At 41.8% G+C, this 14,744-nt stretch overlaps 2 protein-coding genes across 2 annotated transcripts; one reads left to right on the top strand and one right to left on the bottom strand.

The window, feature by feature from the left end:
* Positions 1 to 612: 612 nt before the first annotated feature.
* LOC124671576 lies at positions 613 to 10,466 on the top strand. The gene is made up of 20 exons (XM_047207934.1): positions 613 to 918; positions 1,256 to 1,314; positions 1,435 to 1,516; positions 2,051 to 2,118; positions 2,325 to 2,394; positions 2,728 to 2,809; positions 3,315 to 3,379; positions 3,867 to 4,910; positions 4,998 to 5,060; positions 5,167 to 5,213; positions 5,339 to 5,384; positions 5,470 to 5,549; positions 5,903 to 6,019; positions 7,581 to 7,662; positions 8,687 to 8,812; positions 8,958 to 9,038; positions 9,302 to 9,427; positions 9,550 to 9,672; positions 9,897 to 9,940; positions 10,021 to 10,466. The coding sequence occupies exons 1-18, from the start codon at positions 613 to 615 to the stop codon at positions 9,595 to 9,597; spliced, it is 2,592 nt and encodes an 863-aa protein (XP_047063890.1). The 3' UTR covers positions 9,598 to 9,672; positions 9,897 to 9,940; positions 10,021 to 10,466.
* Positions 10,467 to 11,168: 702 nt separating this feature from the next.
* On the bottom strand, positions 11,169 to 13,827 carry LOC124676828 (coiled-coil domain-containing protein 115-like). The gene is made up of 6 exons (XM_047212853.1): positions 13,416 to 13,827; positions 12,812 to 12,944; positions 12,385 to 12,504; positions 12,229 to 12,293; positions 11,692 to 11,779; positions 11,169 to 11,611 (listed from the first exon to the last, which is right to left on the bottom strand). The coding sequence occupies exons 1-6, from the start codon at positions 13,602 to 13,604 to the stop codon at positions 11,520 to 11,522; spliced, it is 687 nt and encodes a 228-aa protein (XP_047068809.1). The 5' UTR covers positions 13,605 to 13,827; the 3' UTR covers positions 11,169 to 11,519.
* Positions 13,828 to 14,744: the final 917 nt, after the last annotated feature.

Here is a 14,744-nt window from a genome sequence, read left to right as displayed (position 1 = left end):
TTGGTATGAGAGAGGATAGAAATGATGTTTGGTTAGGGTCTTCCTAGGTTGCACAATTCTGCTAGTCATGAGTTAGCTAGTTTTGGTATGAGAGAGGATAGAAATGATGTTTGGTTAGGGTCGGCTCCAGAGCCTCTGTTGGGCCGCATCCTTCGGGATTGTAATAACACTATTATTTGATTAATACAATCCCGTTTACCCCGTAAAAAAATTTAAAAATCAATGTGAAGAGAAAACAAAACTAAAGAGTATATGAAAGCCAAAACACAGGATTTTTCCGAGGGGAATGAAAGCGAAACCATGGATGGCTTGTGGGGACATTTTTGGTTTCTCCTCAATTTTGCCAGGAGAATCGTGCGTCTTGCCGACCTCACCAGCACGACATGTCGCGCGACACGCAAAGGTCCAAGCTGGCAAAAGGCCGGGGGCCCAGCGAGCAGCCAGAGAGCGGCCCATCGCAGACGTGGCGCGCCTCCCTCCTCATCGCCACTCTCAAGTCTCAAGTCCGAACACTAGCGCGCTGCGCGCACACTCCGCTAGAGGCGCCTCGTCGCTTCTCTTTCAACTTCCAGAAGCCGCGGGCGGGACGAACAGATTGGAGAAGGTTCCCCCATGGCACCCACGAGCGTGTGCCCCATCGCGCCGCGGCTCGCGGCGGCCGCGTCCGTCTCCGGGCGCCCGTGGTCGCCGCCGGCGAGCTACCGGGCCGCGAGGTGCTGGAGCGCGAGGAGGGGGAGGAGGCGGAGGTGGGCGGGGCTCAGGGCGAGGTGCGCGGGCGCCGAGCCCGCCGTGGAGCCCGGTTCGGAGAGCGCCCCGGAGGAGCCGGTTGGGGACGTGGAGCAGGCGAAGCCGCAGTTCGACCTCAACCTCGCCGTCGTGCTCGCCGGGTTCGCCTTCGAGGCCTACAGCAGCCCACCCGTGAGCCCCTTGTTCCTGCTCTACTCGTCAACCGTACCGATCCTGTACCGCTGTGAATTGATGTCCTTGTTCCGTTTCCTGCTTATCTCCTTGAACTGCACTAGTCCTATATTCCTGCGATTTTTTTATTTAGCTTCAGAGCTCCCATTTTTCATTTCCATGAAAACTGATAAACGTAAGTTCATAAGTGTCCAGTGAATACACCAAGGCCTAATTAAATTGATACAACACAAGTTGATAAGTGCCCAGTGAATATTCCAGTGAGTTGATGGACGCGAGCAGTGCTGTGCACTGGCAGAGGATTCAGTATCTCAATCTGGTTCCTCGTATTTGGCAGGAAGATGCAGGCTGGCGTGAGACCGATGAGGCCGGATGTCAGACGGTGTTCCTATCCAAGTAAGTTGCGGGCGGTTTTCCCTTCCCCTGGCGATCGAAGTCGAACCATCATGTTTGTAAATTGTGCTGCAAGTGTGCGTGGTCGCCCTGGTCGTAAATTCTGAAAGCATTGTGATGCAGTGTATTTCTCCGTGAAGTATATGATGGCCAACTAGTTGTGAGGCTGAAGAAAGGCACGAGTCTTCCTGCAATGGATCCATGGGTATGATGATGCATATGCCCGTGAGTGGTCGCCGTTTGTTTTCTCGATGCCGTATGCTGCATACAGTATTTGTTCTCGATGCTTCATATATTACTATTTTGTTGCGGAGAATGCTGAATAATTGATGGATGAGAAAGTTAACATGCAAATTGAGTAGAAGAATAATTGATCATTGAAGACTTAAGATGTCATTAATACTACCATTTAAGTTGTTCCCATTTTTTTTTTTTTTTTTGCGGGTAAGTTGTTCCCATTAACCTTAGACAAATACTTGAACATTACTGAAAATTCACTCATTCGCTTGATACCCAGGCTCATACACCCAGTGATTCACCTTTGTGTTAATGCTGAGTCTGGTTATACAAGATATCTGGGATGATTTGCAGATAGCGTCCTCATTATGCAGATTCCAAGAATTTTGTGAACTGCAACATTTTTTTTAATGAAGTATAGTAATTTGCACATTTCAACTACGATTACTTAATGCTCTCTTTTTCAACTTTATGGGCAACTCCTAATCCGCTTCCATTGCAGGGTACAAGTGATCCTTATGTAGTTCTACAACTTAATGGTCAAACTGCAAAGAGCCAAGTTAAATGGGCGTGAGTAACTTTGTTCTTTTCTGTGTATGTATGCTGGTGGGCCTGGGGGCACCTCTGGGCAAGAATTTTTGTATAAAAATAATGTATGCCATATATATCATCGCCTTCAAGGTGGCAACTAATGGGTGTTGGCAAAATATCTGATACGCTTGAAGACTGCTATGTTTTCCATGGTTGGTGCAGTTTCTGATTTCAGATCAATGTAGGACGAAGGAGCCAACATGGAATGAAGATTTCACATTAAACATTAGGAAATCTCTAGAAAATCTACTCCAGGTATGAAGAGAAGTAATGTGTGCTCATAGTGATATTGAACTCACTCCATGTTGTGATTACTACACATTTCTTTGTTGTTATTGTACTTCTGCATTTTGGAGTTGTGAGATACATTTACAGTATACAAGGCGACTGGAATACATGGTGCAAATTCTTTTATTTAATCATCAAGAAGTACATAAACAACCTATAAATTTCATTTTAGCAAGTGACATAATATCATCCGATTTTAAGCACCCTTTAGTGTCCCAGTTGATCACCTACTTCGGGTATGTCCTGGCATCGCCACAATTTTTTATGCCTTTTAACATCTTGTACAATTTTACTCAATAGGTTGAGGCTTGGGATGCAAACCTTGTCACTCCACACAAACGCATGGGAAATGCTGGGTTGTACCTTGAAACACTTTGCGATGGTAACTCTCTGATACTTCTTTTTGGTGTTAATTAGGGTTTTGGAACCAATTTCCATATGAGGGTGGAGCTTGTCTATACAGACCCCAACCCAAATTGCATAGTTAAGCCGGCTGAATTGGCCAGAAACCATAAGAGCTTACCAATTTACGGTTGATGGAAGTCCGAGAAATGCAGTTCCCAGTCTATTAGTTTGTGCTTCTGGAATACTGATTTTACACGAGAAAAAATGATTTAGAATAAACCTGGCTGAGTAAAAGCCAACCAACTTATGAACTCACCATTTTGAAAACATCCAACATGTAATCTACCACATATATTGGAATTACTTATATCAGATATATGTAGTGTTTTATTATTTTTTATTTGGAACTTTGGTGACGACTCCTGATGTTGCTCAATTGCATGTAATCATACTGGTTTATTGCACTGTCTGCACTATGGTATATGAATTCATTTGTAAGACTCACTCTTGGGACAACCTTGTAACTACCTTCCTCTTTTTAGGAAATAAACATGACATTACTATTGAATTAGAAGGTCCTGGTGGCGGTGGAACTATCGATTTAGAGGTAAGAACGTGATCCTTACAAGAACGTCTTTGTCATCGCTGTACTCCCTTCCAAAGGTTGCATACCACAGTGAACTGATCCTTGTCTTGCAGAGGGGTAGGAATTACCATTTTTCACAAGCAAAGCCCGCTTATCCTTTTTTTTCAACACCCTTCTGTGTACAGGTTTTTTAGAAAAGCAAAACCAGCAGAATAATTTAAACAGTTAACTAGCATAGGCATTTTTTCACTCTACAAACAAAACCCTTTTGCTAGTTATAGGTATGATCGTCATTTTAATCACATATAACACCATGGACTATATAGGCAACATTCACAATAACAACATTTTAATGGTTGCCAGGATCCCTGTTTATTATGCTGTTCTCTTAGAACAAACAGGTACAATGGTATATAGAGCCTACCTATTATGTTTTGTATATCAAGAATTTCACATGTTGTAGACTTCATTTCAGGTTTCATCTAAATTATTATTATTAACACCTCAGGTCAGGTACAAGAGTTATGATGACATTGAGCGTGATAAGCAATGGTGGAGTACACCTTTTGTGTCTGACTTTCTTGCAAAGAGCAGCCTAGGATCTGCTCTTAGGTCGGTCCTTGGATCTGAAACTGTAAATGCAAGTCAGTTTGTGCAATCTGCATTTGGTCAACTGAGTTCTTTCACTGACACCAAGGCTCAAAATCCTTTGGATACTGAATCTGAGGTTTCTGAAAGGCCCGAGGAATCCCTGGATAACTCTATTGAACCAAATGAACTTCAACAGAAGAAGATTGATTCAAAAGTTTCTGGGGACAATTCAGATTCTCAGAGTGAACCTGTATCTACTGCTGCAGTTGTTAAAAGTGAAGGAAATACGCCACTTGATACAAAGGAACCTGATGACTTCTGGAGTGCTTTCACCAACACACTAAACCAAAACGTTATAAAAAACTTCGGAATTTCTCTTCCCGAGGCCAAGCAATTGGATGGATTTGACTTACTAAGTTCCCTTGGTTCGAAATCACGTGAAATCGCGGAACAGGTGTATTTGGATTCTGGACTGGCAACATCAGATACCCCGGCCAGTGATGGCAGTGAAACAACTCCTGAACTTACAGACGGTATTGATGATAAAGATAGCACAATGCCAACTAAAGAGGCTGCACAGGCTTCATTTCCAGACATTAATGAAGTATCTCGGGATGTATTGTCCCAAACAGAGAATATACTAGGAGCTTTGGTGATCCTTTCTAAGAATTTCTCATCGCAAGAGAAGGGTTCAGAAACTATTGATGAAGCGGACGTGAAAGATGGTTTGATTGGAGAAGAGCAAGGTGCTGCGGATTCCATTGATAAGGCTGGTGCTGTTGCATCCACCAAAGAGCCCAAAGATACAAAGAAAGCAGATGACACACAACAACTGTTTGCAAGTGCAGAGACTGCCGTGGAGGCATGGGCTATGCTGGCCACTTCAATGGGGCGTTCCAGTTTTATAAAATCAGACTTTGAGAAGATATGTTTTCTGGACAATGGTTCAACAGACACACAGGTTAGTAAAATTAGTTGTTGTGCTATTAGTGAGTCTACTATCTCTTTGCCCTTATGCTGTGTTGCCAATGTTAACAAATGTCGCCAGGTTGCCATTTGGCGTGATTCTTCACGAAGAAGGCTGGTTGTTGCTTTTCGAGGAACTGAGCAAGTATGAAATGACATGAAGGACCCACTTGCGTTCTTTGAATATAAAGGAAATAATTATTTTTTCACACCTCCCATCTTATTTATTTTGTTTTCTGTGTCATTTCCAGACAAGGTGGAAGGATTTGGTAACTGACTTAAATCTTGTGCCGGCTGGGTAAGACTCAACACACCTAGCCTTTTTCTCCTTTCATTAGTTATAGTATGTTTCCATTTTTAATACTTACTAGAATTGTAATGAATTTTACTATATTACACATCATATTTTGAAGTTGATTGCAGACTAAACCCCGAGAGGTTAGGTGGTGATTTCAAGCAGGAAGTTCAAGTTAGTTATATAATCTCTTCAGTCACTTGTTTATCCATTTCTTGTGAGTTCATGCTTACCAACTTCTTGTCATCTTATATTTCAGGTTCACAGTGGATTCTTAAGTGCATATGATTCTGTTAGGAACAGGATCATGGTTCTTATCAAATACGCCATTGGATATATGTGAGTATGTCGTAACGAATTAAGCATCGCTTCTATTGTACTCCCTCCGGTGCAAAATAATTGGTCAAAAATAGATGTATCTACACACTAAAATGTGTCCAGATACATCCATTCTTGGGCAATTATTTTGAACTGGAGGAAGTATAGAAAGTACCAGTTCAGTCCAATATGATGTGGCATGAAAACCTAAAGTTTTACCTTTTGTGCATGCTCTTGCCATTCTCCAGTTGTTACTGCTATCACACAAAATAAATTATTGCGAAAACAACCGTACAGGCTGGTATATACCAATCTCTTTTTGTCAATTATTTATCTCAACTCTATTCATGGAGCATCTAATTTTTCCACTGTAGGGATGAAGAAGATGCAGAAACAATAGCTAAGTGGCATATCTATGTAACTGGACATAGTTTAGGTGGAGCTCTGGCAACCCTTCTTGCTCTCGAGCTTTCATCAAGTCAAATGGCCAAGTAAGATCTGACCCTGATCCATACGCTTCTTGCTTCATATATAGGCAATGCGATATCATTCAGTGTAGAGTAAAAGCTGAAAGAAGTGCCAGACAAACATTTAACACAGGGGATTCTTTGTTAAGCAATGCCACAAACTTGGCTAAAGTGCTTTAACACAGTTTAAGTGGCATGGCCTAGCACAGGGGATTCTTTGTTAAGAAATACCACATACTTGGCTAAAGTACTTCGTTAAGCAATGCCACATAGGTTCATCCATGTAAGAGTATCCCCACCGTGCCCCCCACGGCGCCCGGCAATTGCGCTGGAAGAGCCATTTGGGGGCGCCGGTAAAAACTGCCGCCATTTGACGCGAGGCCGTCCGCCCTGGCGCCTCCCAAATAGAGCCAGCAAACACATCTGTAATTCAGATTGGATAATTTTAACAAATAAAATGTGATGTCTACCTGCGACGGAAGCAGCTTGAAAATGCAATGCCTCCGTGTGCTGTGTTAGTAGAGATGAGACATTACTTTATGTGTCAAGCCATTTTCTAGTGACTTGTCACTCGAAGTAATGCCACATCTCTACTAACACAACACAATAAGACATCACATTTTAAATCTGCTTGCAGCACAGGTTGGCATGGCATTTTATTTGTTTGAATTATGCACAAATGTGTTTGGTTTGTGTGACAATTATCAATGAAGACTATACCAGCGCCTACTGGAATTGTTTCCATAGCACATAGTCTCACACATAAATATTTTACAACTACTACTTTTTTTTAGCACACACTCTCAATACAAAAATCTCACTTACCAATTCTTGATTTTTTTCCTAAATTGACAAGCTCGCCAAAACCCTAAACCTAAAAGTACATCGTCGGTGTAGGATAGGAGCTAGAGGGGAGGAAGGACTCACATCTCGGAGCCAAGACTCGCTGGAGGTCTCCCCGTCGTTCCAGGGTCCGGCGACGGAGAGGTTGCTACGGTGGGTCGCGCGGGCGTTGTGGCGGCTCCAATAGTCGGCGACGCGATGGACATTGGGTCATGTTGCTCCGGTACAAGCCGCCGAGATTCCGGTGCGTCGATTCGTGGATGGCGGCGACTGCGATTTGGAGGCGGCAATGGGTGTGGAGTAGGTCAGGGGGACAAAGAGGGCGCCTGGGACAGCGTTGCGTCGATGCCCCCTAGACGGCTTTTTCTGCATGCCATGTGTTGCCGGCAACCCCGTTTGACCCCCACGCTACGGGGCTGGCACAGGGGGAGGGGGGTTGAGTTATTGGGTGGCAGTTCACGCCGGCAGCGCTTGGGGGCACCAGTGGGAGGCGTTTTTGGCCCAGATCCCCAAAGGCCCCAAGAGAGGAGAGCATCATGGGGTTGCTCCTCGTTATATTTTAACTTCTGTTAAAACAGAAGGTTCTTAAGAGAACTGGATGGTTGACTTCCGACTCTTTCATGGTAAGTTATAAAGATGTTGGCATACCGTTACCTATTCTCATGTAGTTCGCAAAAAATCCTATTTCCACGCACCTTTTTCCATAATTGTATACTCATATTTTTCATGCCACCTTGTGTAGGGATGGTGTTATATTTGTGACAGTGTACAACTTTGGCTCTCCTAGAGTCGGAAATAGAAAGTTTGCTGACGTCTACAATGCGGTAACTATCGAATCATTTACTAAATAGGAAGAAGCTAAAAATCAAGTTAATGTTTTCTGTGCATAGTAAAATGATTATATATTTGTATGGTTCTGTTCCATTTTTTTCCTTTTGGATGATCCAAACTACATAATGTTATGGTTCTGTTCCAATTTTTTTCTTTTTGGAATATCCAAACTATATTATCGACCTCTTTTGCTCCATTTCTGAGTTGTGCAAATGAATATGGTTGGACCATTTGCACATACTATTGTCATGTTCTAAAGAAATTATCCAAGTCATATTGTCATGGGCGTGCGGAAATGAGGGAATGAATGTGAACATTGAACAATGTCATTTTCTTATGTCTTTTGGCATATTAATTTGATTTAATTTGCTTCCCCTCCTTGGATAACTAGATTGTAAATTATGGGGAAGTGTATATTTGCTAGAACTTATAACCTACAACTTAGGCTTCGTGTGTAGTTACTGAGGTTATCTTATAATGTATTGCAGTAAAATAGCAAGGAAAGCAAGAAGAGGTTGATTGGCCTTGGTTAGAACTTAAAACCTGCAGGAAACTTAGGCATAGTTTGTGGTTGCTGAGCTTATATTCTAATCTACTGTGGAAAAATAGCAAAGAAAGTAAGAAAAGGTTGGTTAGCCAAATGGTAATGCACAAAAGCTGGCTGGACAGTCGACATTATCATAATCCATCACAATGACAAGCACAAGCTTGTACTACCAATATCATAGGTTAGATTGGAATGTTGGAATGTGAAATTTAGAAAATAAATTTGTCCAAGTTGTGGGTTACTATGTAGAGAAGATTGGACTATAGAAAATAAATAATTAATTAGTGTTCCTTGTCTGCATGGAAGGAGAGGGATACAAATGTACTATAGAGTAAGATGTTTTCAAGTATCAATAGCTATGTGCTAATCCTGTTTGCTGTGGATCATGTGTAAATATATTATTTATGTATTAAGTTGACAATGCAGATGCCAATCATAGCCTTATCTAAAACCAACAATTGATTTTGCAGAAAGTAAAAGATAGCTGGAGAGTTGTCAACCACCGAGATATCATTCCAACAGTGCCACGTCTTATGGGATATTGCCATGTGGAGGCACCAATTTATCTTAAATCTGGAAATCTAAAACACGCACTGGTGATAGTTTTTATAACTTGCCCTATCTCAATTCACTTTTATTATAATACCGTGCTTAGTTCATTATTGTCAACATTCCCTCTTTTATCCTTCAGATCTTCAATTCTCACCTGAAAGTTAGAAATGTATTTGTATTCTGACACAGGAAAACAAGGAAATTTTGGATGATGAAGACCAAGGGGATGAGATTGGCGAGTACACCCCTGATGTCCTTGTTAGTGAATTTGTAAGTGTCTTTGGATCCTTGCCCTAGCAACATCTACCGCCAATTACCAACTGAAAATCGATATGTTTGTCTAAATGGGAAGTGTTACAAGATGCGAAATTAGTTTATAGGAGTATAAAAAAATCCCATGACTTAAACTAGTTTGCTCCAAGATACTACCTAGAAAAAAAAGAACATCAAAGAGAACAAATGATGCATAACTAAACAAAATTGATGTTACTCAAGTTATATTTGACAAGTTGGGCATGCTAAATTCTCTTCAGATGAAAGGAGAGACGCAGCTTGTGGAAAAATTACTACAGACGGAAATAAATCTACTCCGCTCGATCAGGGATGGGTCAGCTGTTATGCAGCACATGGAAGACTTTTACTATGTCACTCTTCTAGAGGTTCATCAATCGTCTAGCTTTCCTTCCGCTTAACAATTACTTCTGCTATTTTAGTACGCAACTTTTGTCAAAAGCTTCCCTAAGAGAAGATAACTGAATAAAGAACAACTGAATTGATGCAGACTGTGAGATCAAGGTACCAAGCGGTTGATAACACAAATGAAGTATAGCACCAGTTGACTAAGTAAAATTGTGTGATGGAACTTCCCAGACCTGATTCACACTGGATGGGAAATGATACAAAGGTATCCTTTGAATAGCATGCACATTTAAAAGGTTATGTCTACATTGTTTAAATAATTTCATGTAAATTTCATGCTCCGTCTATATTGAGATCCAGAGTTGCCGGTACCTTTTTAATATGTTACATGGAGATGAACTGAATATACATAGTATATTAGGACGGTTTCATTCTCATTGTATTATTTAAGGAAACATGCATGTTTATATCATTCAGATTTTCTTGCAGTACTCCTCCACACTTGTAACTGCACACCTCTTACCTAGTGACTGGTATGTTTTGATCTTTTTTATTTGCAACATAAGGTATTTACTTCTGACCATGGTGTCTGATGCAGCCTTTTAGCTTGCAGGGCTCCTTTGACAAAGATGTACTAATGGAGTATTGTTACCAAAGAAAATCTGATCCAGAAAACAACAGCATATAATAGTCTGCCAACCTATAGCAAACGATATTTCTGACTGGTGGATGTAACTAATTGAGATGTGGCGTGGGAAGATGTGTATTCTCCATCAGAAGTCACAAGTTATATTGCAAAGCCCAACCATCCAGGAAAATGAGTGAATGTGCAGGAACATTGTTAACATCCTGAATTTTGTTCGTTAAATTTTACTTTGACAAAGGATGTTACATGGTCAGTAATTAACAATAATGTAGTTCATCCATAGTGTGTCTAAATCAATCCGTTTTGGAGTTAATTTAGCCTAAAGAAATGGGAGAGTATATTCTGGGGCACTCTCTGTTGGTAGTTTGCCCCAGGAGCCCTGGAAAGAAATTCCACTGGATTTTCCATGTACAGTTTGATTTGCTACTCCCTTCGATCAATAATAAGTGTCAAGGATTTAGTACAAAGTTAGTACAACTTTGTACTAAATCCCCGGCACTTACTATGGATCAGATGAAGTGGGATTTTCTCATAATTCACAAACTTCATTTGAATTCAGTTTTGAACTTAAACATCTCGACCTGCACACTGGCCATGACAATGACTCGACTAGCACACCGACAATGGTGATGATGCGGATAACCCAAGCTACTTCAAGCATGAATGCACGATCCAACTGTTCCCCTCACCATTTTAGATCGCAAGTTCCATCCAACGAATACTCCCACCCTAAATCTGAGGTTGTATCTGAGATGCTGCCGTGAATCTAGTTCAGGATCGAGCAGGGAATATTTAGCCATCTTTAAAGCGATATCATTTGTGCCTAAGATTCGACAAGTCCATAGGACACCTTCAGATTTTTCTTACAACGGTTATAAGTAGGATGACACAGAAAACCAAAGTTTTACACCATTCAGGCAAACTAACTTTGATGATAAAGGGGGTGACTGATGTTTCACACTAGTTCAACAAGTCAATGTGTGTGGTGGCCTTTTAGTGTCGAGCGCAGAAACAATTGTGCAGGTGATAAAACCAAGAATTGGAAGAGAATAGTAAAACTTTTCCAATCAACCTAAAGAGACACACCTTAGGACAAAAAACTAAGAGCACTCTGGTAAGCGGAAGTCTCAACCAAGAATTAAGCCTGTTCAGTATCTTGCCAGCGTACTGTCAAGGAGAAGAAACTAACACAATCAGTTCTGAGACTAAAATGTAAAAATATTTTATTTCAGACGTACTACCCTAAACTTTGTAGCAGTGATCACCAGAGTTTAGCTTAGCAACTGAATATTATTTGAAGAGAAAATGGTGTGTCTGTCCCAGTGGCTGTAAGCCTACCCAAAGTACAACATGACAAAAAAAAAATGAACAATTACATTTCCACGTATAGTAACATTGCAAATGGGATTATGATAATTTCTGCAAGCAATGCTGATTGCGTATGGTGTTGGTACAAAACCTCAAATTCAGGCAGAAACTCCTGATTCATGCTTCATCTGGGAGAAACTAGAGAGTATGGTTGATCTTGAATTTGCTAATTCCACGATTAGTTCAAGTGCTACATGAAACAAAAATATCAGTTAGAACAACATAAGGTTAAAGCATAGTGTATTCTACTGTCCGTGTTAGGAACAAAACCTGTTTCGAAGGACACTTGGGTTGTTCGTAATTTTGGAGACACCAATGCTCCAAAGACTGATAATGCTTTTGATCTTGCCCTTTGAACCTGCAGGACAAAGAGAAGGAAAATTAGTAGGAGTATAATTTAAGCAACAACTTTCAACTTTATGACACCAATAAGTGGCAGCACCTAGTTGAAATTGAAATTACGTGTTTACTAGCAACAATGTGAAACTTGGTAGAGTCATCACAAGCCAGACTAGCTTGAACAAAGGATCTCAAAACTGAGTACAAATATTGTAATGCAATACTAGGTCTAGCATCATCATATCAGGCAAGGTGGCTTTGCCAAATTAACCACTCAAGAACATGAACTTGATTTAATGGACTTGCACTGATTTAGCTTAACTAGTGGTCTAGTGCATTTTATTTTTTACCTTTTGATGCTTTTAAGCTGTCATTTGCCATCAACTGTGCTCTATTTTTAGGAGTTGCATATGTTGTTTTAGCCACCATATTTACAAAAGATAACAGGCTTGTTTATATTGCACTTACCTGACCGCTACCGTCAACACCAGTAAAAGACTTTGCGGTATTTGCATCTGATTCAGTGTTACCATCTATTTAACCAAATAAAATCGAAGGTGAGAAAGGGAATTCAATCTAAAAATATAAATATTTAAAAAGTAGAAATAGTGCATGTGCTAATACCTGGGGTAGTAGCTGCTCCTCCTCGATACCTTAGTTTTGGTTCAGCACTATCTTGCGCGCCACTGGAGTTTGATTCTTCTGGCAAACACCACTTCGACAGAGAAAACTGTGGGCTTGAGTCTGAAACATGATTAAGGAACAGCTCATTACTTGTACATGAAACCATCATTAAAACGGTTTTCAGATGAAATAGACAATCTAGGATATATGAAAATATAGGAGAGAGAATATAGAGGATGGAGTTTAGACTATCTGCTGGAGGCTGGAGATGGTAGAGATACAGAGGAGGAATTAGTCTATATGGATATATAGAGGATGAGATATAAACTATCTGCTACACTCCATGAGAGAAAAAAAAAGGTGATTCCCGTAGCAGTTCTGAGTTGTTGATAAAGGTTTTTAACTCAAGTAATACACAAGCGGTTACCTGATGGGTGCAAGTCTGCAGAACAATCCACTTGCAGCTTAGTGGCCGCAGATTGCTCTTTATGATCAAACAGTGTGCTGGAGACACGCGATGCGCCCATCGAGTGACGAGCACTTGCCAGATCTAGCCAACCCTAGAAAATGAAGAAATCATTCATATTTACTAGAGAACTGTGACAGCATTACAATAGGCAAACAGTTTCTTCAGTAAATCTTACGAAAGCAACTAATGCGTGGAAATTGTCCAAGTACACGAAGAAACCCAGATCCAGATAAGTTTCAGCCTTTCAGGGCACTAAGCAATGGTTGGTACTACCAATACAACATTAATAGAATAATTATCAGAGCAAACAAGCTTCTAGTCCGATACTACTGCCTCTATCCAGGCATTTAGCTAGAGTTCTGAAGTTCGCACTGAAATAAGATTGTTGAGCTGCCTGACATACTACACTTCACCTGAAGTCAATCCAACTGCTCCACAGATCAAGGGGAAACCTTACAGAGCACAGGCCATAGAACCCCATGCCAAAGACAGTAAATACTAGGCGGCGGATTGATATATTGGCGTAAGGGGGGCAACGGCTGTCAGCCGGGGTGTGACGTACCTGGCGCAGAGCGGAGGAGAGCGAGTCCATCAGGAGGAGATAGCCGTCCGCCGAGTCCATGAATCGCAGGATCTCGCCGTCGTCTCCCCCCAGCTCTTCCTCGGCAGCCGCATCGTCCGCATGTGTCACTCGAGAAGCGGGTCTCGTGTGCCGCAGCTCCTCCTCTGCCGCCGCCGCCGCCGCAACCATCGATTCGATTTTCCAATACCGCCACGCCAAAACCAATCTTGGTTCGTGCGTGGGCGCGGGTGCCACCGACGAGATCAATCACACACGCCGCCGCCGCAAGGTGGGTGGTCACTCACTGGTCAGGACAGGAGGTCGTCGGTGCGATGAGAGGCGACTGACCGAGCACGCCGTGCCTGAAGCAGGGGAGATCGGACAGACTTGCGACCGAAGCAGCTATAATTCGGTTTAGTAGTCAGGGCATCCAACGGGGCGAGCAACCGTTTGCCTCACCTAGAATGCGTCGGCCCCTGCTCCGTGGAGGACGGGGCTTCCCTGTGCCGCGTCCGTGCGACCATCCGTGCGACCTCGCGCGTGAACGGCATCGCGTGGCTCTGCCTCAATGCGGCCCTAGCTCCGTATCTTCCTTGAGAAAAAAAAACAGAACTACTCCGTATCCTTCTCCTCTGTACTGATTCCCTCCGTAATACTCTCGCATCATTAACACTCCACGCGGAAACAATCCACAAAATAGGTAGCTGCGCGCCAAAATTAATTTGTCGCCAATGAAAATAGAGAAGGAGAAGATTGAATTGATCTACGGAGTTAAACACAACAATCAACTGCAATCTGGACGAAGGATCTACAGAGTTGAAACATAACAATCAGGACGGGTCAACCAGGCCAAAGCACATCCAATCTCTCCTCTCCAATTGAATAGCGCCTCCCATCCCTGATGGCTTCAAGGACTAGCCACGGTGAATCAGATGTAAATTCTGCTGTCCCTGATGGTGATAAATCTACGACACCAATAGTAAGTAATCTCACTCCATTCTTCATGATGAATCAAAGGCAAATTCTCCAAATTCTTTTTAACGGATTGTGCAAGTGCTTCCCATCCTGAAATGCAAAAACTCAGTTTAGATAGGATGATCATCTAATGAAATATAGAGGTCCATGTCATGTTGCATAGACTTTACATAATTAGCAAACCATGTATGAGAGAATAAGTAGGAACTGACAACTAAGAGATCCTTGGGATAGCCACATATTTGTATAAACTAAACTGATTTTTTTTGAAACGGAACTAAACTGAATATTAATTAATATAGGATGTGGAGGAAAATGCAGCAGATCCCACTGATGGCAGGGTACCAAAAGTAG

The sequence above is a fragment of the Lolium rigidum genome, chromosome 7 (genome assembly GCF_022539505.1).
Source record: "Lolium rigidum isolate FL_2022 chromosome 7, APGP_CSIRO_Lrig_0.1, whole genome shotgun sequence".
Classification (NCBI taxonomy): domain Eukaryota; kingdom Viridiplantae; phylum Streptophyta; class Magnoliopsida; order Poales; family Poaceae; genus Lolium; species Lolium rigidum.
This window is presented reverse-complemented; position numbering and strand designations above follow the sequence as displayed.

What these genes read in the sequence shown, in the direction of transcription:
- LOC124671576 (XM_047207934.1), top strand. Translation starts at nt 613, where the DNA reads ATGGCACCCACGAGCGTGTGCCCCATCGCGCCGCGGCTCGCGGCGGCC. An exon ending in CAGACGGTGTTCCTATCCAA is followed by an intron (nt 1,315 to 1,434) that starts GTAAGTTGCGGG and finishes ATTGTGATGCAG; the next exon opens with TGTATTTCTCCGTGAAGTAT. An exon ending in GTGGAACTATCGATTTAGAG is followed by an intron (nt 3,380 to 3,866) that starts GTAAGAACGTGA and finishes TTAACACCTCAG; the next exon opens with GTCAGGTACAAGAGTTATGA.
- LOC124676828 (XM_047212853.1), bottom strand. Translation starts at nt 13,604, where the DNA reads ATGGTTGCGGCGGCGGCGGCGGCAGAGGAGGAGCTGCGGCACACGAGA. An exon ending in TCTCCTCCGCTCTGCGCCAG is followed by an intron (nt 12,945 to 13,415) that starts GTACGTCACACC and finishes TTCATTTTCTAG; the next exon opens with GGTTGGCTAGATCTGGCAAG. An exon ending in CCAAGTGTCCTTCGAAACAG is followed by an intron (nt 11,612 to 11,691) that starts GTTTTGTTCCTA and finishes TGTTTCATGTAG; the next exon opens with CACTTGAACTAATCGTGGAA.